Raw genomic sequence first — 24,590 nt, forward strand, 5'->3', positions numbered from 1 at the left:
ACTTTGCCATTTGGCTTTGTTTAGATCAATCGGACTCGTGGCCAATTGTACTTATTAGCTTATTATTAATACCTATTCATTACACTTTTTTTTACAGTAATGTTACACTGTGAAACTGACTTACACACTTGGAATATATACTAGAAATCGTTACTAAATTCAAATCAACCTACAGATAGAGAGAGAAAAATAGAAATCAATTAACATTGTTATTCGAACTGACACATGAATTTTCATCATTGTATCTCGGAATGTACGCCGTATATTATGCGCGATCTAGTTTTTTTATGTTCAATCAAACACCGAAGAAATGAAAAAAAAAATCTTTACTGAACACAAAAGTGAATGAGAATCAATTTACACGCGGCGCAATCACTTTTCTCTCTCGCACTAGCGGCGTGTCGCTTGCTCTTTGTTTATTGCCAATTAATTTCAATGTAGCGAGAAAAATAAAAAGGAAAACCCATGTACTTTGATTCAATTAAAAGATTATTATTCTGAAGTTAAATTTTCATTTATCATTTTTGCGCAGTTAAAACGCCATACACATTATTCGGTTGCATACTGCATTTCAAGTAAAAAAATATATGTTAAATTTTCCTTATAATTTTCTGTTCATAAATTTTTAAAGAAATAAATTTTCTTCGCAATTATTCGAATAATATGTAGAGAACACTCTCTCTCTCTCTCTTGTCGTCATTTTATGCTGTAGACTCTCTATTGATTTAATTATATTTTGGTCACGACACTTAAATTATTTTCGTTACATTAAATTAAGCAGAGAATATGAACGACCAAAAAGCATAACAATGATTGGATGCAATTTTTAATGCCATCTTTTCATTGTTGTTGTTTTCGATAATCAACGAAAAAAAAAAATATAATATAAAAATGATTGGACGGGGAGAGAGCGAAAACATATTTTTTTAAAAATATTTTTGTGAAAATTTGCTTCAAGGCAAAGCTGTTTTTATCTTCTCGTTCGAGCAATTGAAATTTGACGAGCAACGAAACTTGGCAGGATCATTTTCACTGGCTGCTGTTCACAATGAAATTTTATTTTCGTGCATCTTATTTGAATGCAACCGAAAATTATTATGTGCAAATTTATTTTTGATGAATTTTCACGAACACAAAATATGTATTTTCATCAAACGTGACATAAAACGGTTAAGCCACTGCATGACAGAGCACGCAAACTGCGTGCCGGGGTTCTCATTTTTTTTCATCGACAATTATTTGAAGCAACATAATTGTGTTGAACGCTTAGGCGAGCCAATGCGTAAACGTTTTCTTTTTTTCATTTGTGCAAACATGAAGAACGAAAACCTTATATGTCCATGGCAATGGTGCAACAACCAATATCTAAATTACATGTTTACTTCAGAAGCCTTTCTGTCTAATTTGCAGCTAATAAATACTTCCCCGGCCATTTATGATGAAATTAAATTACCAATTGGAGCAAAAGGAAAGGAAAAACACGGCCAAAGCTCATGGTAGAAAAATGCAAACATGAAATAGTCATTTACATTAGCAGACTTTTTATCGCATTGAAATCAATCTGGAAAATAGAAGGTTGTTGCAATCGCATATGCAATTTTCCAGTTGTTGTTTTTTTTTTGTAATGAATTGTATGGTTTTTTTAAGAGCCAAAGACTAACCATGGTTGTAGACAGCCGACGCTGTAATTGAATATACACATTCAATTAAACAGTAAAATTTAATCGATTTTCAATTTAAATTGATGGATTTCAATTTAAAGGTGCTTTTTTGTTATTGTCGTTTCTTTCTCTACGGGTATCATTTCATTCACTTGAATTTGATGGCACAGGTGTTAAATTGAACACCATTTTGATTTGATTTAAATTCAACCACCTAATTCAACTCGTGTTGATTCCATGATAACGAGTCATTATAAAAATCAATGTGATTTCAACAACTTTTGAAAATCTGTGCCAAGATTGATAAAAAACAAAAATATTTTTTGGTTTCAAATACATTGTTTAGATTGAACGACCAGTCAGTTTTCACCATTAATTGAACATTAGAAAAAGTATGGCCGATGAAAAATACAATTTGCATAAATGTTACCTTGAAATTCACGTTCGAAATGTTATCGTTTTTGCAAGTTGTTGTTTTTTTTTTTTGTTTACGCTAAAATTAGCATAAAATGCGTGTTTGTTTGTTGCACAAGAAATTTAAAGAGAAGAAAAAATATTCGATATAAAATGGTGTCCAAGGTATTTCCCTCCTCAAAAAAACCTACATGTATCTGATTTACATATCAAGTGAAATCATTTCGGATGAATCGAAAGCCCATTTAATTTGTTCTGTTACCAACGGCCATATTTGGTGTGTACAACGAAAATTCGCTGCGAAACAAACAAACACGAAAAGAGTCCACTCGTGAAAAAAAAATGTAAAATGAAAATGAAGATGCGGCATAATGATTTCACTAATTGTTAATTTCCAGTTAAAAAAAACTCGGTTCGATGGAATATAATCAGCATAATTTCCATGAGACAAAAGTGGGCAATTTCAGTGAAATGCAGGCATGTAAATGGCATCACAAAAATTATGTATATATTTCTCATTTCGAAACATATTATAAATATATTTTTTTTGCTTAATAAAGCAATTTTACCGAAATTTAATTTTGGTATTTAAAAGTCAACGAAAATTATTACGATTTACGTGATTGTAATATATTTTTTCCATATAAATTTTTTTTTTGATTTACACCCAAAAGCAATGCATAGCAATTATTGAGCCACATTGATTTAGTTGTTCCGTTTCACATTGCATGCCGGAAAATTTGTTCATTTTGAACAATATAATTGCACTTGTTCGTTGGCCATAACCAGCCAGCGCCATTACAAAAGTAATTCGATTTCTCGAAGCAACCAATTCAAAAAAGCCAGTTCCATGAAGTTTCAATTTTTTTTTTTTGTACTTTCTGGAGAAAACATGTTTTTCTGGCTTCTTTCTGGTGGATCTTGACATCGAAAATTTGGTAAAATAATGTCTCCCCATTGGCAAATAACGGTTTCGTTGCCAATGTTTTACGAAATAAAGTCATTTCCATTTGTGGCTTATTTAAAGAATGTTTTTTTCTACCTCTCATCAAGCAATTATTGTAATTATAAACAAGTTGAATAAAACACGATCATACAATTATTAATTGCGTCTACAACAATATTATTTACGACATTTTTCGATATTCGTTGTTTTCCTCCTTTTATTCTGAATGAACGATGGAATAACGGAATAGTCAAGCGTGTGTTTTCATTCTGCATTGACACTATGATCACCTTTTGATTTTGAGTATATGCAGATGAATTTGCGTTGCTCTATCATTGTACCTCATTTGTTGATGTTATTCTTGTATTTTTTTATCGAATCAGTTATCGAATACATTACATTCATTAATCAAAAGGGTAATTTGTAGAAGAAAAACATACACGTCAAAGATCGATATGTCGCATACTGATAGATTGCTATCGATTACTGATGCAAAAATGCAATTCGCGACAAATGATGAACATAATCACGCTTTTTGACTTCCACCCAATTCCAATAACACTGAATGAATATAACAAGAGAGTTAGCACAAGGCAAACGTGAGGCGCGTCGCACAAAACCTAACACACACTTACCTAATTCGCAGTAAAATGAACAATAAGTGTTGTAAAGCTCATTATGTTCCTATTAATAGCTAATAGGCAATAGTTGTTCAACAATTTAGCATAATTATAGTTATTTGCTGCTGTGAAAATCATTATAATTAAATTTATATGATAATTTTCTACCGTTTTCGTTTCACGTGCGTACCATTTTCCCAATGCACATTGTGGAGTCGTGGTCGTGAGCAAATCGATTTCATAAATAAATGGTTGGTAATATCAAGAGTAGGTGATTTCTGACATTGATTTTATTGATGATCTGTTTACGTTTTATCGGTGGTAATAAATGCATGGTAAACAAACGAGAACGAATACATAATAATGCATGTAAAAGATCCAATGCTAAGGTCGTAACGAGTCAACGATATTATGTGCGGTTACATTCATTGGGAAGACGTGCTTTGAAAATGAGATTTGATTCATCTTATTTTTTCCTTTAATCTTCTTGTGTTGATGCCATTCATAATTTCACCGATAAGAATGCCGTTTTCCATTTACACTTATGCCAATAAATTTTCTTTTTAATTTTCTCGAACACTTTTTCTTTCTCGCGAGAAGTTATCAAGATCGTGAAGAAGCATCTTTAACAAGTATACAAACGATAGCCTTTGAATTTAAATTTAAATTAATTTTAAATGATGTGAATGTGCGTTTCAATCGCAAGCAATAGCATTCTTATTTAGAAAATGCATTTGTTTGTATTCTGTTTCCTTTGTGCATGTGCCATTGCAACAGAAAATACCATGTATGTTGTTTGCAATGGCCGGGATTGTTTTTGTTTTTATAGAATTGCACGATTCTCGTGCGCGTTTAGATTGTTTCCACCATCAGCATTGATATACACTTCATTTTGACGCTTTATTCCTTTTTCTGTGGTGTTCCTCTTCTTCTTATTCTTCATCTGGTTCTGGACAAAAACGAAGAAAACGTTTTACAAAATGAAATTCGTTTTTAATTTATAAACGAAGCGAATTGCCATTTAGAAGCAAGCACGACGAAGCATTTGCAGCGGCGAAGCGGTAACAGCAGCCACAGAGAGAAAGAGAAAAAGACAAAAAAAAAAACATAAAATAATCAAGCGCACAAATAGCATTGGCCATGAAGAAAAAGGAAATGAAAACACAAGCCGACTATGCCGAACTGATGAACAACGAATATATTCTTGTTTTTCAATTGTGTATTCCTCTTATTTTATTTTCATTTTCATAAAATGATTGCATTTTTCGCTCGTTGTTCTCCCGTCGCAACCACCTTTTTTCCCATCGTACATACAATTTTATTTATTTCGAATTCAATGCTTTCAGTGCATTTTTGACAATAACATATTTGTTCTTTCATTTGTGGAAAATTAAAAGTCGAATAATAAATTGAAAAATCAGTTCTCGTTTGAGCATTCACAAAACATAAACATTTACTCATACACACTTACACTCGTTTGAACAATCGCACTTATACATTTATAGACTGTGTGTGTATGTTCGCTTGAGAAGAACATATGTTTTATTCCTTTGGCAAAGTCTGATACCGAATTTCAAGTGCATTACGTTTGCGGTTTGATCCAAATAGTGAAATAGCATTCGACCAAATCGGCCCCAGTTTGAAGCAAATGAGCATTTTTGCCGTTGGTCGCTTGGACTTGAACGAATTTTCGTTCGTTCGTTTCGTTCTTATTTCAAATCGTTCTCGCTTATTACAATTTACTACAAATCCTTATAGTTATCACAAATCCGTTGAGGTTAATGGCAAAAATTTAAATTCAATACTTTTGCATTTGTGGATTTTGCGCGCGCTGTGCTCGTTCCGTTTTTTTTTTATTTTGCATGCTTATGCATCACAAGTATATAGCGTGTTCAGCATAAGCTAGAATTTTTCATGCTTGTTTTCTCATTTCATGTTGGTGTTTATATATGTGCTTCTTTTTCGGCATTTCATGTGCACCGTGTATAACCGACAAACCATGGCATGTTCATTCGGCAATTTGCACACGTGAACACACGACACACGAATGTGTGAGCGCTCGCGCGCACATTTGGAGAGCGAACAGCGCAAAAAAAGCAGTCTATGTATTTCGGATAGATATCCATCCGAGATATTTTAGAATATCTGGATATTCAACGCAACTGCACAGTGCCAGAGCTGTTTGCATCGCAAATAGAATCTACGGTAGGTCGCTACGTATATGTGTATCAACTTGATACTATCAAGTGCCGCACGTACACAGTCACACTTTGTCTGTATTTTTCGTGTAGCGACATAACGTAGGTTATATGTGAGACGTACACAGCTCTGGCCCTGTGCAGTTGCGTTAAATATCCAGATATTCTAAAATATCTCGGATGGATATCTATCCAAAATACATAGACTGAAAAAAAGTGTATAACGAATGCAATTCATTTAGTTATTATTGCTTATATCGCTTCAAACGCTGTTGTTGTTGTTGCTTTTTTCATCGTCGCCGAACGGAGGAGAGAGAGAACGGGTACGAATAAGAGATGAAAAAGGAACACTTCAGCACCAACCATAACAATCTTGGCTTTCGTTGTTGTGTCATGTTCCTTTGTACAGTCAATTTATCAACAGCGCATATTTCCACTTTAATGTTGGCGATAATGAGTTTTAAAGCAACCAATCGATTCACATTATGCACGCACATAATATACTCCAAAAAATATACCAATTCTTTGTGCCAAAAGCACAGCAGTCACTACATTACCGTTCGCTCTCATTTACTTAACAGCTCTTGCTCGAATGTAACAATTATTTTTTCTCTCTCTCTCGCTCTCTCTATATGGCAATGTGTAGCGAGTGAATGTGAAAAGCGCGCCTGTGTGCGACTAATGAAGAAATATTTCCATAATTCTCGAGCAAAAACTGATATTTTCACTTCCATTTGAAGGAAGTACTTTTTGCTTAATATATACGAATTCATCTCGATAAAAGTGTTAAAAAATATTACGTACACGAGTTCACACACATTTAATCAATGTAAAACCCCGAACATCGACATAATTTAGATTTACAAAATCGCTGCTTTTATCACAAATCACACAAAATAGCATTTTTATCGTCTCCGCTAACATATGAAACGCACATATGAACTCTGTTCTATTCAAAATTGGAACTGGTACCCCGAAGTAAATAACGAACGAAAATCATATGATGGGAATTAGTGAATTATTCATTTCGATAAGAGCGTTCCATTTTGGTTTCCATAAGAAGAAAATATGCATAATTCAAAACAAATCTAAATGTTCATGTTACGTTTATCAAACACTTTTAATAAATTCAAAAAAACATCGTGTTTGAAGCTAATGTGTGGCATTCAAATGTTGAAAATAAGAAGAATTTTGACCTCGTAAATCTAGGAATAAATGCCTTATTAGTGGTTTGACCAGCTTGTTAATTACATATCGCCATTGGTCTCGGCACATCATAAATATCAATTCGACTTCTTTGTTTCGTTTTTCGTCTTTTTTCTCTTCTATTCCGGTTGGTCTGTGACCAAGAATATTCCATCTAGACTGGAATTCAACACATCATAAGTCAATGCAATATTTTTCAGAAAATATCACTGTAATATTATCACACAAAAATTAAATGAACGATTTCTGTATTTTCATCTGCTGACTGCCTTGATTGAAAACAATAGGAAACAAATTGCGCTTTAATTGCATCGTTTCTTCTTCAAAAGAGGAGATCCGAATCTGGCGTGACTTTTGCTGGTGTGTTTAAATAATTTTCCGGTAAAACATGTTTTATTTTCTCTGTTGGCCCTTAAAATTTCTTGAGCAATGTGCAGTGGATACATAATTTATTTACACGAAACACTTTTTGTTGTTGTTGCTGTTGTTATATGGATTGACGCGCGCGCGGTAGGTATACTGTGTGAGAACGAAAAAGCGAATTTCGATAAAGAGCATTACAAAGATGATGATGAAGAAGAAAACAGATTCGAAATGTGTAAATTCAAATATAGTTATTTATTTGGAATGAAATGAAACACATACACGTACAGTGAGAGAATTGAAGCAGCAGCATTTCGAGTATAAATAAAAAAAGATTCTAAATTTATACGCAGCACAGCCTAAGCACATATTCACAGAAAGAATAAGAGATGAGAAGAAAAGAGAATCTCAAAATAAGAATCTGTTTGTATGATTTAAGAGATTACGAAACAAATTTACGCGAATTTAATAGAGTGTCTAATTTATGTACTCCTATAAAACATAAACCAATTTGTTTTCTATGCATGCTTTTGTGTGTGAGTCTCTTCTCTCTATCTTACTCTACCCGGTATTTTCAATCGTATTGGCATTTCATTGAGTTCCACCGAAAATATTTGCTTGGAAGCACACTTGTAAAAATCCATGTTAAAATGCAAAGGTTGTAGCTTCTCTATTTCGAAAAATTTCGCCGGCAGGTATGTTGACGAGAAATGTGTGGAAAAAAAATGTGAACACCGTTCGAGATGAGATGAAAACACTTCAAATAAAAAAAGAGAACGGAGTAAATAAATCATTGTTACTCGCACATACTCCATACATCTTCGATAATTGGCCAAGAGGTGATGTATTCTCTACGGATATGGTTGTGACACCGTCAAAATATTCTCCATTTTACGGTGCTGCTGGAACGCATTGAACCAGTTTTGATGTGAGAATGTGATCGATTTTCGATTACTTGCATGTGTGCATGAAGTTTCGATGTTTGGCTTCAACCGGAATCGTTCTGAATATGATTTAAGCACGTGTTTCAATCGAATAATCTCCCCCAATTCAATACTTAAAAGTAAATGATTGAAAAATGGCGCCGGAAAACATGCAAAATGTCAATATAAATTTGCAAGCGATTAAAATGTGTGTGTGGTTTATAAATAATTCGGAAGCCACTTTGCGCAATGTAATTTGAATCTGATGCCAATTGCGAAATGTTGCCACAATACGGCAGGTAAAAGTTTCACTTGAAATCACAAATATTGTCCGATGTGCGTGCTTCTCTTTTTTTTTTCTTCTTCGTCATTTTATTCACACAAACGGATTGTGAATATCGTCTAGTGTCTGCTCTCATTTGATGTTTATTTATATCGCTTCGTGTTTCACATTAAAGCTATCAGATGAGGAGAGCACACGTAGCACGTATTTGGATTTGCCTGACCGAAAATGAAAATTTATGAGCTATGAGCTTAAATCACATAATACTCCTCACCGACTTCGACTATATCATATCAAAGTAATCCAATGCCAAATGAAAATGCATGCACCGAAGAGTATCGAGAGAGATTGAGAGAGATTGAGAGAGAGAGAGAGAAGGAGAGATAGAGAGCAGAGATGACCGAAACCAGAAAAGAGTTCAAATAATTCATTATTTATTTATAATGCGGGTCACCTTCGTCTTTTTCACGAAGAAGAAGTCAAATTCACCTAAAAAAGAATTCACCGTGTGGCTTTTCCGACTGTCTCGCCGTAATCATATGTTTTTAGTATAAACACTATATTGTTATTTTCGGCCGGTTTAACATACATGTGCATACACATTCACAGCAATTCACAGTTATGCATCTCGATATCCAATGTGATGAATTTATGAACATTGAATAGACGGCAATCTCGCATGGATGAATGTGAAATGAAACTCTTCCGAAAAAGATTTATGGATTTTCACAAATAAATAAACTCTCGCAATAACATTGTTGCAAAGTACACACACACACGCACACACACACACATACATGCTTGTGGAATGCGCACATTTGCTGAATGCAAGTCAAGTGTCTCATAATGAAATTTATGACAATAAAAAGTGCCATTTGGTCACACAATACGTGCAACTTTATTTCATATTTCCGAATAATTAAATCGAAATAGAGTAAACATAAAAATTATGCAATTAAAAAGTCAGCCACGACAAACAGTACAATGCAATTTTCTATAATGGCTTAAAGGGTAAAAACCGCATCTTATTGGCAACGAATGAATTGAAGCAGCATTTTTATTGCGATTATGTTTAAAGAAGCGAGAAAAAACGTGCATCAAAAGAAAGAACTTGAAATTTCAATGGTTCGAAACCGGTTTTTTCGTCGAAATTCGCCAAGAATACCGAAACAAAAATGAAATTAAAATGGCTCACAATTCAATGTAGAATGCAAACATACACACACACACACTCACGCACATCATACAGGATAATCACGAATGAGGCGAATAAAAGGAGCTGAAAATTAATATTCGTAAGAGAAAAAAGAGCCATGCACACCAAAAACAACAGCAACAACAACCGCACGCCAATAACAAATTCATATTATAAAAGATCATGGTTTGGAATATGTATGTGGTTAAATACACAAACAAGATTTTCTAAAATGATGTGCGAAGTGCATTCCAACCAAGTCTCGTCATAGAAAGGCAAGTGCTCTTCTACCACATTGCTCCGCCGATGACCGAATGAGTTGTGCGCAAAAGATTTGCAGGCAATTTTCTTATCTATATCACATTAACTCATCCTCCGAGTTCATCGCTCAACTATACTGTTCGAATGTGATGAAATGGCGTAGGTAGAAGATATTGCATGCTAAAATGAACAAAAAAATAAATTATTAATAAAATGCATTGCAACATCAAAGGCATAGATTGAGTGTAACATATGCCTTCGATTAAGAATGTTTAACAACGAAAAAGAAAAACTTAAGCGAAAATTTGCACTCATTTAGAACAATGTTGACTTTGATTTGATTGCATAGCATGCGGTGTCTGTGGTTATTGTACCGCATTGTTCATCTCCAATAAATCTCCACATACATTTCATTGTAATAACAAATATTTGACAAAAGAAACACGGCCCCATCTATTCTCGTTGTGCAAAATGCGAATGTGAGGTTTTGCCGCGCACACATTTTGTACACACTTGCAATGGAGATTGATGGATTTTTAAGTGAACATATTCATATTTGAATGCATTATTCATGCATATTCACAAAACACCCAAGCACAATAATTGAAACGTTACCCAATGTTTATGGGCGGAGTGTGTACGGTTGTTGTCTCTCTAGTGCGTCATAGTGCATCGATTAGCCCCCGTCATCAACATTATCATACACCTGACAACTTTTATGCGATCATTTGCACTGATAAAATACTACTTGTTTTTACAATTTTGATTTTATCTACTGATATATACCAAGAAATACATCTCACTCTCTCACTAAACAAATGCACATTTTTCCACGTCTTTTTCGAGATTTGCATTTGACCGATGCATATTTTTCCATTTCAATTCCATCCTGACGATATATAAATTTGCAACATAATGGATCGCCTTTCATCTTGGAGAGGAAAAAAAATAACTTAATTTTCGTGCAACGATAAATTATTGATATGAGAATTGTCTCTGACGAACAAAATCACATAATAAATAATTCAACGAAATTTAACATTTTGAATAGCTCAATAAAATCAAAATTTCAATAACAAATTTTGTCATCATTGAATCATGCAGAATAATTTATGATAAAACATATTCGCTTTTGTCAAATCAAATGAAATATACAATTGCTATGGTCAACCGACTTAATCTCTTGTACAGTTTGAGTTTCGAGATTGAAATCGAGTTAAAAAAAAATTCAATGAAAAGAATATGGATGTCTTACATTCAAGGTAATTTGAATAAAGTCTAACACTTGCTGTGACATTTTTTTTCTTTATTCAATGCTTGCTTCTGCTGTTTTTATTTTCTGCCGTGGACAGCTTAACCAAATCCCAACGAAAACCGGCATGTTATATGTCATTTATGTATGCAATAACATTATATTTTACTTTATTTGTAACAGTATATTATTTTAAAAGCTAGTCACATCAACTCGATATTGTTGTTTTGTTTTTGTTCATGTGATCAGCCGCTGGTCTCGTACAAATGGAATTTCATTGTTGCAAACACTTTTGCGCGCCACTCACTCACTTACTCATACGCTGATTTTGTGTTGTTGCTGTGAATACAATACCTCACAATCTTGTGTCCGATACGAGATAGAGTGAGAGGAAGAGAGATAGAGAAAAGGCAACGACATCGATCGATCCACAAAACACAGCAAATACGATGCTGACCTGTAAAAAAATGTATTATTTATATTGTGATGGCATCACAATGTGAAATGAAAAATGCATGTTCAAAGACAGAAAAGAACAACAATCGTCCGAGAGTAAAAGGATCGAGACGAGAGGCCGTTGATCGATTCAAAGTGATTGAAATGAGCGAATGAACGAACAAACGAACGTAGAGAAATATGTAAATTTCTTTTGGATGATACACGGTGAATGAGGTGTCCTCTACTCTCATGCCATGTATTGTATATACGCACATTCGTGGTGCGTGAGTTGAAAATTGGCCAGTAGAATAAGAATAACATAGCAGAAATTTTTTGATAAAAATAAAACGAAATCGAATTTTACATTGACTATAATCCACATTTTAAATTCAAAACGAACACTGACACTGTCAAAACCAATTTTGTGGCTGAAATGCGCACGTCAGGTGGAAACAACAGCCAAATGTAAGCGATTCTCACATGTCTGTCTATGAACCGAAGATGCTCATTCTTCTTCGTCGTTTACAATGAATAATAAAGAAAAAAAACCCAAACAACAGCAACATTCATCCTTGTGTTCTATTTTATCGACGTAGACAATTTTACTTGTCGCATATATGTGTGTGTGTGTGTGAATCTCAAAAATCTTTACGAAATAATGTAAACAAAATGATATTCACATTTATAAAAAAGAGAGAAAAAACAACAACATCGAAATACATCGATTTTCTGAATCAAACTGAGACACATCGATTTTAAAAAATGCAAGGCGAATGGCTAATACCCGATCGCACTGTGGCTCATGTACACATTTAAGCATATTTCGCATTACAATGCGATGTCATACAAATTGAAAAATGCCTGAAATGTCGCTGCTGAACTCAAGAATTTTCATATGGGTCTATTATTAAAAATACACACAGCCCATGTCCGTGCACGTATGTGTGTCTGTATATTTTGTTAATTTCAATTTTGTGTCTCTCATAGTACGGCGCACGTTCACAGCTCACTTTTGCATCCGCTGTCATGTTGACATCGTTTTTTTTTTCTTTCGAATAGCTAAAGCGACATGCTATTTTCACAGTTTCATTGTGCAGAAACTGAATATTTTTTCCTGTCTTTCAATGCAAACAAGAAAATCCTGTGTAATAGAAGAGCGCATATGCGCTACCGATGATGACACTGTGACAGAAAGCAAAATATTGAGACATTCGCGTTGCAATCAGATCGTATGCTAATTGAATATGTCATTTAATGTGCATTGCTATGTCATTTTTGGAGATTTGTTGAGATGAACGACAATTACATGTTACATGCAATCTACATGCATTTTCAATCGGCCGTGAAATTTTGAAAACGAGATGAAATCGCCTGATTCTTCGACTTCTGCGCTTAGAATTGTGCGTATTTGAAATTATTTCTCTCTCAATTTTTCTATGTGTGTGCGTGCGCATTTATGTGAATGACAACTTGTATAACCGAATGTGATTTCAATCTAGTGAAATGATGAACGACAATGTTCCACTATGTTTTCACAAGTAATTTCCAATTATGATCTCATTCACTCATTCACACAATCCGTTATTATGATGATTGTTGATGTTGTCAATGTGACCGTGCGCGCATTCGCATCCGATGGCAGATTACAATAATAATTATATATTTAGAAATCAAAATAAGCTTCGAGGCGATACAATGTTGCTGACAATTCTATATATGCAATAAGAAAGAAATTTTCTTGTCAAGATGTACAACGGCATTTTATTACAGGCAGCCACTTAGTTGTCAGCACATTTAGAAAATATGTTCAATTTTCTCTTTCTTTTCTCTCCTGCTTCCTCTTTTTCGATCTCTCGGACTCATTTCACATGCACTATAAATGTCAAGTTAAAATGCGTATTTAGTTTGAATCGGTCGTGTCGATTTTGAATTTATAAATGAAATTATATCCGTCAATGTAGTACTTGCTCAATCACATTCGGTTCGCTGAACGGCATATATTTTGTTTTGACGTTGTCAAGTGCAAAAAAAATCGATGAAAAAACCATTTTTGTTTCTTCGCATTGAAAAATCAATAAATAGTTTGAACAAGTGTAAAAGAGATACAGAACAAGAATGAAAACAAAGATGAGAAAAAATAAGGCACTGACCTAGCCTGATACTGAGTGTGTGTATGTCATAAAAGATGGGAAAAACAATAAACGTTCACATTTGACAGATACGAAAATTGAATTTGAAAGAGAGACAGAGAAAACATTTCAGAGACCACTGACACTCATCCAAAACAATCCATAATTTATCAGTTTATGGTCAAAAACCATTAATAACCGAAGAGAGAAGAAAAACAGGCAACGGGAGCAGCAACAACAACCAACGCGTTCCATTCCGTTAAAAAAACATATTCGTACCAAATTTGTTCTTTCGCTTCCGTGGTTTTGGGAGAGATTGCATCACGATATTTCGGTGTCTGTGAAAAAAAAAAACAAAGTGAACGAATTGCTTTCGACATATGGAAAGGACTCCCTTTTATAAGATGTGAATTGAAAAACGACGGCGGGTCACACACAAACACAAAAGACTCAAATAAACACATTCAACAAATAGAAAAGTGCACACACAATATGCCAAGTTAACCAACACATTACCCGATTGCCTAATAGCATTACAATATCAACTTTGGAAAATGAAATCTAAAGCGAATACACACAACGGTTGGAATAAGTCGAATGAATTTCGATCTGGCATCAAACAACAGTATCAATAGCACGAAATGTTTTGTGTGCCAAGCTCAATATACACATCATTTGTTTTTTTTTCTTTGCTTGTGTATCCTATGTCGTAGAGCATTCCACCGACCAAGGAAAAATCAACAACAACAAAAAAGTAGGAAAATTTGTTGAATTCCTTACACATTTTTTTCACGAATGGAAATTGCGACTTAAATCGTATTTTAACATTGTAGCGCTTCAAATTTAATGCACAAATTTTAAGTGAACTTATTGTTTCCGTTCTTTTTTCCTTCATTTATTCTTTTGCTTGCGATTTACTTTATATTATTTTAAACAGTTTTGTGGTGTACACGGTGCACGGGTGTTGTTTGGGTGTGTTTTTTCATTCTTCAAAAAACCATTCGTCGCATAATGTAATGCTGCCAATGAACTCGTGTGCTGTGGGTTTTCGTTTGGTTTGTGTGTTTCTTTGCATAGCGCAGTGGTGGAATGAAAGAAGGCAAAATTTGATTGATGAATGTCGTATTCTTTGCTGTCGAACTGAATGTAATATCCTCTTTATTTTGAATATTCTACATACAACCAATAACACCGGTGGCGGTGGTCGTAACATGGAAAATGTGTTACATTTGACAGAATTACATACATTTTCAAAGATATTTGCATATGGGTTTTTTTTCTCTCGTTGAAACTGCAATCGAAATTTCATTTAAAACATTTCACTGGAACCATTGGCATCCGTTTGCTTTCTACTGTTTCATTTTCCGAAATGAAATGAAATGGAATTTATTAATTTTGTATGTGTGTGCTTATGTGTATATATTGTTCAAAGCGCCACTTGGTTGTTTTTTCTACTCCGTTTTGAACTTGGAACATGGAATGCTGCACAATCTGGCCCCGATCGAGAGAGTGAATGGAAATCGATACCGAAACCGATTTTAAATGTATTTGCGATTACCATTGTAAATTGTCGCTTCATTCTTTCAAATGTGTACGAAATCCATTAATTTTGTATGCGACTCTGACGCATCGACCTTCTTTCAAAACTGAATTCCAAACTCGGATTTGATTAATCATTTCTTCTTCGTTTTGGCTCTCTTTCTCTCTTCCTCTCATTTCATTCAGACGTGGTATGATTCAATAATAACAAGTGACGTAGATGAGAAATAAAATGACTGTTATTGAATTAAATTGAATGGATAAACACAATCAGATGTGGAGCATTATTCGATTGAAACTGGAAACGGTAAGGCATTGATTATGCCAGAACACAGTATATTGAACAATTGAATTGAAGAGAATCAGTTGGAAGAATTGGCAAAAATCGATTGATCTACGTCGACACGCGGTATACAAAAGGTGTTCATTAGCGATTCTCGCAAATTCGAATGGATTTTTAAAAAAACACCACAGCCAAAGGTCGAATTGATTTAAATTCTATTCCAAACTTTGTGGAATCGGCGTATCTATCTCTGTGTGAAAGAGTCGAAATGTCCAGAGTTGTTCAGAGTTCAGTGAGTCAATTACATTTCAAAGACAGCCGCGACAAACACTTGTTTCACAACGTCATCGTGACTCCAATGCAACGAATTCGGCGGCTCTCGCAATCTGTGCGTGTGGGGAATCGTGTCAAAAGATTGAAAGGAACGCGTGCGAATGATATATAAACAAAACGAATCACATTCAAATTCATCGGCTGAGAATTCAAATGTTTGTTTCGCGCCTGTCTCTTGCATCAAAGACGCATCGATGAAAGCATTTGTATACTCAACCGACATTCGAACGAATTCATTTGATTTGCATTGTACGTTTGTCGTATTCAAGTGTGCACATTTGCTTGGTGCTCTTTTTTCTTATTTTCGATGATGGATCCGATCTACATGTTAAAAAATTGTAATGAATATAGTATAAGAACTATATACAGACGAAGAAAAGAAACGAGCAAACCATTAATCTTCTTTATGAATACAACATACAATTTCGATGGCAAGTGTAAGTTGTGTGCAGTCAATTCATATAAATGCTTGAGCTTAAGTATAAACAGAAAATGAGAAGAGCATGGAGAGCACTTTGTAATAAACACAATATTCTGCTGTCCCTTGAGAACTAACGCAGCTATCATCACACACACAAATTCAGGCACGAAAAATAATATTTATCAAATTGAAGAAATAAACCATCTTACGTGAAACACAAAAACAAAGCGCGTGCGGTCGATTTGTAGGCAACACATTTTAAGCTGCGAAAAGCGAATGCAAGAGAAAGAAAAGAAAAAATTTATATACAAAACTATTAAGTTGCTTGACATTTTGTGGTTGCATACGGTCGCAAGGTGTGCGATGTGTGATATTTTCCAACATTTAACAGATACCAATTACAAATCCATCAACGGCCAGTCACATCAAAATGTTCACTAAGCGATTCTTTTCGGTCGTTTTCTTTTAATTAACTCAACAGATATTTATCGGAAACAAAAGCGTGGAAATTTGTTTGTAATAAGTGAAAATCTCCCGGCGATCGGTATAACGCATTGAACACCGATGTTGAAGATTAAATATGTTAAAATGGTTGCATTTTTTCATAAATCGACTCCCGGAATGCTTTTGAAGTGAAAAAAAAATGATTTCGATTCAAGACTTTGATCCGATATCCCATTTGAGAATTTTCAACCATTTCTTGTTATTTTCAAATGAAATGAAAACTTTGTTACGCAAAATGTGACTGTCTTTGCGAAAACCAATTTAAGGGATTAAAACAAAATCTAATAAATCATAGTAGAAAAAAAACTCGTAAATTTCGGTGACAACAACCAAAAAGATGATATGTTTGATGAGAGTGCCAGAGCTCACTACTTGTTTATAAAAAATGAATTTGAAATGATGTTTGGAACGTGGTCGGTTTGTGGTTTTTCATTTGACACATATATATTTATTAAATCGATGTGAAACGAGTCAAAAAACATGTGTTCCTTTTGTTTAAATATCATGCCAAAGTTTTAGAATCTTTATGTTTAAAATATCATTAATAAATTTGTCACCACATCCACAGATGAGTTGGTTGACATATCGCACACAAAGCGTGCACAAGAGAGATCAGACGTTGTCGAGAGAAGAGAAAAAAAATTATTTTTGAAATCCATCGGCAGACATATTATGAACTGTGTGTAGAGAAAAAAAGCGTCAGTCACATGGATTAAGTCAAAAAAGAGATAATTTGTGACAAAATGCAGGAAAGACGCAATGAGAAAAAATTGCCGGGCATTTTAAGCGTGTTAAAGTCATTTTCGATTTGCTTGTCTTGAAACGGAAGTGAGTTGGTGTTCAACGGACGCCTGATGCAATCGTAATTTAAAGTAAATGGCGCAGCAAAGAGAGTCAATAGCCAAACGCAAATCGACACGATATAAATCTATCGACAAACCACAACATTTACAATGCAATGGACAATAAATTTCAAATGACAGTGACTATTAATTAGTCGTAATTAAGAGGGATTAGAAACGCGTAATACATGAACATGTTCGGATTTCAGTTGACCGAATCCGTTTAAATATATATTTTTTTTGTACAATTTGCAGACAAAACAAAGGCCAGTCGCAAAATTCGCTTTTTCAACTTGATACACTTAAAACACTAATCATTTATGATTGAATATGTGTAATATGCGCAAGCAACGGCATCACATGTGGAACAGATATTAATGACTTTTCATGGCTGTTGAATATGAGAAGGGATTATAAGAATGTGCTCAAATTAACTCCTCATTTCGAAAAATGTATCAGGTCACTTCTAGGAGTTTTAAAAAAAAAAATCGTCTTAAAAACGAATTCACTTTCGATCGTCATAGATTCAATCTTATTTCAATGTTACATGCGATTCATCTTTTTCCACGTCATTTTAATTGAAGCGATCGTTATGTAGTACACGCATAATTATAAACAATCTGTATGATGAAAAGTGGTTGAAATATTATGTCAGCTGAGAAGAGACGAGGGGGACAAATTCAATCTTATGACGGAGAGTAATTCTCCCGAAACTGAAGATATTCGTCAAATATTTTCCATAATTTTCGATGTAAAAATCGAATCATAATGGGGGGTAGACTGTAGACTGTAGTGTCTTTGGCTCGAAAATGGTTGTAAGAGACTTCTTGACTTTTAAGTTTCAATTGCATTAATTAAAGCGGTACATTGACACGCGAAATACTGTTTCCAAAAGTAATAAATCATCGTTGTTTCATATTTTTTTCGCGCATATATATAAACATTACAGCATCTATGATTAACTTTATTAATGTCTCCTTTTCAATTGTTTCATTTTTTTCTGTCTATTTTTTTCATTGTCTACATTTTAGGTACAGTAAATGCAAATGGTGAAACAAAACGGCAACGAACATCGTATACGCGCTATCAAACGCTCGAATTGGAAAAGGAATTTCATTTCAATCGTTACCTGACCCGTCGACGACGCATCGAAATCGCCCATGCCCTGTGTCTCACCGAGCGTCAAATTAAAATTTGGTTTCAGAATCGTCGCATGAAATGGAAAAAAGAGCATAAAATGGCATCGATGAACATTGTACCTTATCATATGTCACCGTACGGTCATCCATACCAATTCGATATTCATCCGTCACAATTTGCTCATTTGAGCGCATAGGACGCGTGGCACTTTTCGAGTACTGGTTAGAGACTCAATCAGCTGTATCAACAGGAACCATATCAAGGCTACCAGAATAATCAGGATAGTTCGAATAATACGATATTCAATCATTCTGATTCTTCTAAGTATCCACAAGAGTTCTGATCAGACGACACAGTATAGAAAGAAATTCGATGCGTACACAGCATTGGGCTATGACTATATTGTGCTCGGCACCACAATCAGCTGCTATTGGGCGTGCATCCATTGAAAATGACGATGCACACAATTGCAAAGACACACAGTGCCAATGTGCGCACCGTCATTTTGAACGAATGCAATTTGATTTATATCACTGGCAAAGTACACGAGTTGCTATCGCTGAAAATCCTATTTATTCTTTTCGTTTAGTTTTTCTTTTTCATTTTACACACAATATTTGCAATTAGCTATTCCGTTTCCAACATTTTTTGGTCTTAATTTTAATTACGATTATTAAATGTATAATTTTTAGTTTTGCCACACAAAAAATCAATCAATCATAATATTCCAAATAAACAATGAATAAAAAAAAAACAAATTCAAATTTATGTTCCCGCACATCCTCCAGCGAACATAACAGTTCGTGTACTTTTCTGTAAATAGCCTGTTCGTAGTTTAGGAAGTCATTTGCAAAATCGTCGAAAAACTGAATAAATCCGATGTGACACATCAATCATATGTTCATGCTTTTCGAGCGATTTTGATGATGACGAATGTTTTCGTTTGTTCGAAGCCAGTGTTTGAATCATTTTCTCCAAATCAGTATTCGAAAAGCATTTAGTATGTAAGACATTTTAGTTTTTGTAAGATGAAAATGACTTAAAAAAACAAATCCTTTTTCTCTTTTTAACGATATATTTGATTGCCCGAGAATGAAAGCGAGACTTCTATTCACAACTTATTGAATTGTAACACCACACTGACAGTCAGCACTTTTTGTATGGCGGTGTTACATTTAAATAAGTTGTGAATAGAAGTCTCGCTTTCATTCTCGGACATTCATATATGAAAATGCATTCATTGTAAGATGTGCAACACAGTGACACTAAGGAAAATAGAGAGCGAAAGAGAGTGTGTGTGTATAAATTCATCATCATTTGTTACATTTGCATATAATAACCGAGTTTTCACAACTGAATGATTTCTATATCATATCGAGATATCATTTAATTGTAAAATCAATTTAACTATGTTTTTTCATTCATTTTTTTTAATTTCTTGTTGCTATTACATATTTGCATATTTACATAGCCTGACGCCGACTTCTAGATCCATCGAATTTATTATTTTTTTACATTTTGTTCCGTTCAATTTACAATAATTTTGTTATTAAGATTTTACAATTATTTTTTGCTCCGTTTTTTTTTAATGTTTTATTTGTAAATATTATATAATTTTTTAATGTGGTTCGAAATCGTTGCAAGTAACAACAAAAAAAAAAAAGATTTGAAAAACCTTTTGCTTATACATAAAATAGATTAAATAGTAATTTAAACGAAAAAAAAACTATACCGACAACAAATTCGGATGTCACAGGGCTTATTTTATTTGATTTTCTTTACGTTCAACTGACAGTATTGTAATACATTGATTTTCGACCGTTTCTTTTTTGCTTTCTTCTGATTCGTTCGACGAACATAAAAAAAACACGCGCAATATAGTTGCTGAACAATAACAGAAACACACGTCAAGATATAAAAAAAAAGAAATCATATAGAATTGAAATGTTTAGTATTTAAATGAAAATGGCAAATTGCAAAGTACTTCGTAATTAATGGCATATTATTTATAGATTGATGTAAATAGGAAGCTAAAATGGATCGTCTACCGTGATGATTTCATCAAGAAACAATTGTGTAAATTAGACATGTTTATTTTGTGTTCTTTAATCTAAATCGAATGCTCAAAAAAACCACATGAGACGAACAAAAAAAAAATGAACAAAATTTTTTTTTGCCAGTGACGACCGATTTACAATTTGATGAGAAAAAAATGCAATAAATGAAATCACCTGATGTTTATGTCCCCTCACTTTATTTCTGACTTGGTCAAACCACCGATAGAAATAAACATACAATGTTTGAACGAGAGAAATGACACACACGCAATGTGAACATCACTAATGAATTCAGTTGATTTACTATAAGTTTTGAATATTGTTTTAAATATTTAACATTAATGAACAACAAAATGAATGAATAACGCACCTGATTTAAAGTACGTCTTGACCGAAAGTGATTTTTTTTCTGTTTGTTTGTCCTTTAAGTAAAAGTGTACATGTAACGTAATTTAATAATAATAATCACTGTAATTAAATCAGAGAGCGTGTTTGAAAGATAGAATGCAAAGCTGGAGATATAAATCCGTTAAAAAAAAATAATATAAATGAAATGCACTGTATAGAGAATAAGCTGAATTAAAATAAGAAATTTTGTTGGTCGTGATCTCACGAAAAAAGAAATCTCTAATTATATTTTAAAAAAACCACACACACTGTCGAACAAAAAAAACTTTTTTTATTTGCATTTGTCAACGCAATGTGTGTATGTGAGACAGTATTTTGTATTTGACTCTTGGTGTCAATGTTGACAAATGAATAGCAATAATAAAGCGAGTATTTTCATTGATGGATGATTGAACACAATACACATATATTAAATAATTTTTAGTAAAGATTTTTAGAATTGAGAGAACAAATGCTATGGATTTAGATTCATATATATAAATGAATGCTACAAAATAACTACACTTAAAAAAAACTCTATATCTTATATATATAATCTAATAAAACAAAATGAAGAACAAAAACACTTAACGATAAGACTATTTGATAGGATTTTAGTTTGTCCTTTGAAGAATATGAAAATGAAAGAAAACAATTAGTTAAGGCTCTCTATGTGTAATGTGTATTTTTGAATACTGTATCAAAAAAAGGACAAGATTTAAGAACAACAACAACAAAATGACAACTAAATAAAATTATTTGACATTAAATAACAATGGAAAAATATATAGTTATTTTAAGCAAACTCAGACGGATTGGAACAAAACAATCTCTACTACAAATTTAAAAAATAAATAAATCTTTTAATAGAACAATTTTAATTGTAATTCTCGAAATGTAAAACTTTATTACAACATGGTAATCCACAATTTTAGAATGGAAATCCACATTCACTATAATATATTATAGAATGAAGACGCTGATTCAAAGACCACTTTCTTCAATGAAAATTGTGAACTATTTTTGATCGAAAAAATAGATACATTTTGACTTTGGTGGTCTTTTTCATCTCACCAAAGAGTCATTCGCTTTTTCTTTGTTTGGAAAATGATGTCTTCTATCACACAAAATACACGTTTGATTGCTCGAAATTACTTTTTTTGATACAGTTGCAGTTGGGTTTTGGATAAAAAATGTTTGAATTGATTAACATGTACTATTTTCACCCTGATAAAAATAAGAATGATTTATTAAATTCAAATTAGTTAAATGCATGAAAAAACTCAGATTTCACTGTGAGTTTTATAAAAACACATAAACAAAAACTCAAATCAAGATTATGTAAACTGCATTCCATGTGTATACTCAAAAACTCAAAAATAAATTATGTAACAAATAAAATGTAAAAAGTGCGTATTTCACTCTCTCTTTCTCTCTCTCTCTCTCTCTCTCTCTCTCTCTCTCTCTCTCTCTCTGTATGTGCTTCCGTTATCAGATTTATGGACACTAGAAAATATAGGTAATCTGATTGACATAGCATATGTTCTTTATATACAAACTTAAAATCTACCCATTGAGTTGTTTCACATTTGAAAAGTACGCTTTTTTCGACGTGTCCATCTATCGTAAGACACTTGAAACCGACCAGTTCTACTACTGCAGTTGAATGTGTGCTTCTAAAAGCAACGGCAAAAGCTGCTGAAAGCGATCGGAACAGGTTTGACATTTTCTCATCCAGCTTTCGGTAGCGCTGCATATTTTCGATTTTCGGCGAACAATCGTTTAATACTGAATTCAATCATACTAACATTGAAAGAATATTATAGTTTTTTCTATGCCCAATTTTTAATTTCTCATTTAAAATCCGAAGCAAAGTCAAAGTACGAATGCATCATATAGTGATTCATTTTTACTAGATAATGTTTGAAGAGAGAAAGAAGTCAATAATGTTGAAAGTCTGCAAAAAGCCATTATCATGCGCATTGTTTTCGTTTGCATAGTAAATTCCATTTGAGAATGTGTCGCCGTTGAATAGAAAAGTGAAGCAGTGAACGACAAGAGAGCGCGCGGATACATATAAACTTTTCAATATATATATTTTTTTGTGTGTTTCTCTCATTTCGCTGTGCTCATTTATGTGTGCATTGCACATGGAAGCGCGATTTTTAACTCTGAAGTTCACATGCTCTGCTGATAGCAGGGCGTCAGTATGAACAATACGTGCAAATGAAAGAGACACTCGTATATTGTTTTCCGGCGTTTTCTAAAACGAAGTTTTGGACACAAATAAAAACTGCTCTGAATACATGTAATGTGTTGAGGCGCAAAAGTATTTTTGTTCGATGAAGCAATGCTTGGTGTCGATGTTCAATCGGCAATTTGTTCATGTTGTCGTCACCGTTCATTGTACCAATCCCAATTGAATTTAGAATAACAAAGTCAACTTTACTTCTGATTCATTGTATATGGTCTATATCGAATGCATGACCGTATTCGGTATGTGTATGTGCCTTTGCTGTGTATGTGTGTTATTCATGCTTATAATCGTTTCTGTTTCGCTCACGCTTGGTGGTAAAATGTGAAAGAAAAAGCAGCGCAAACAACATAGCGCGGCGAATATCTGAGACACATTCAACTTTTTTCCATATACAAAACGGTTTCAGTTGAAAAGTTGACTTCTCGACATTCACACACAACATCGGGGCGCACACAGAAGACGAGCACACCACAGAAGATACACAATCAACATCATCGAATCGAAGACTTAAAAATATATATACCAATACACAAAATCGAGACACACAATGTATAAAATACAATCATCACATTGTCCACAATATACGTGAAACTAAATGTTTTTTTTTTCATTTCGTTTTGTTGCTGTTCTTTCATTCTCTTTTCACTCGCGACATTGAATTGCGACGTGTTTATGTTCATTTTGATTTTGCACTTAATTGTTTGTAAATCATAAAAAAGACGAGCAACAGCGCAAACAAACAACGGTTTTCTTCAATTTTTATTATATTGTGATCCGCATACGAGAAAAACGGTGAGGCGTCAGGACACCAACCATGATGATTGACTGAAAAGTGGCTCGTAAACATAAAAATCAAGTAAGTTCACGCTCTTTTATACCTCTTTCAAATAGACATAATTTTCAATGTGTATTTTTAAACGTAAGCGCTTGTCGCTGAT

General features: G+C 33.6%; 1 protein-coding gene across 1 annotated transcript in view; it reads left to right on the plus strand.

Annotated features, from left to right (window-relative positions):
* Window positions 1-21,548, plus strand: part of LOC116337990 (homeotic protein Sex combs reduced) — a 28,343-nt gene extending 6,795 nt beyond the window's left edge. The window contains exon 3 of the mRNA XM_031762999.1: window positions 18,843-21,548. Coding sequence (XP_031618859.1) covers window positions 18,843-19,147 — 305 coding nt within the window. The 3' untranslated portion in view covers window positions 19,148-21,548. The remainder of the gene's footprint in view (window positions 1-18,842) is intronic.
* The last annotated feature ends 3,042 nt before the right edge of the window (window positions 21,549-24,590 follow it).

Source organism: Contarinia nasturtii, unplaced genomic scaffold (assembly GCF_009176525.2).
Source record: "Contarinia nasturtii isolate CC-2019 unplaced genomic scaffold, AAFC_CNas_1.1 Cnas_scaffold_350, whole genome shotgun sequence".
Classification (NCBI taxonomy): Eukaryota; Metazoa; Arthropoda; class Insecta; order Diptera; family Cecidomyiidae; genus Contarinia; species Contarinia nasturtii.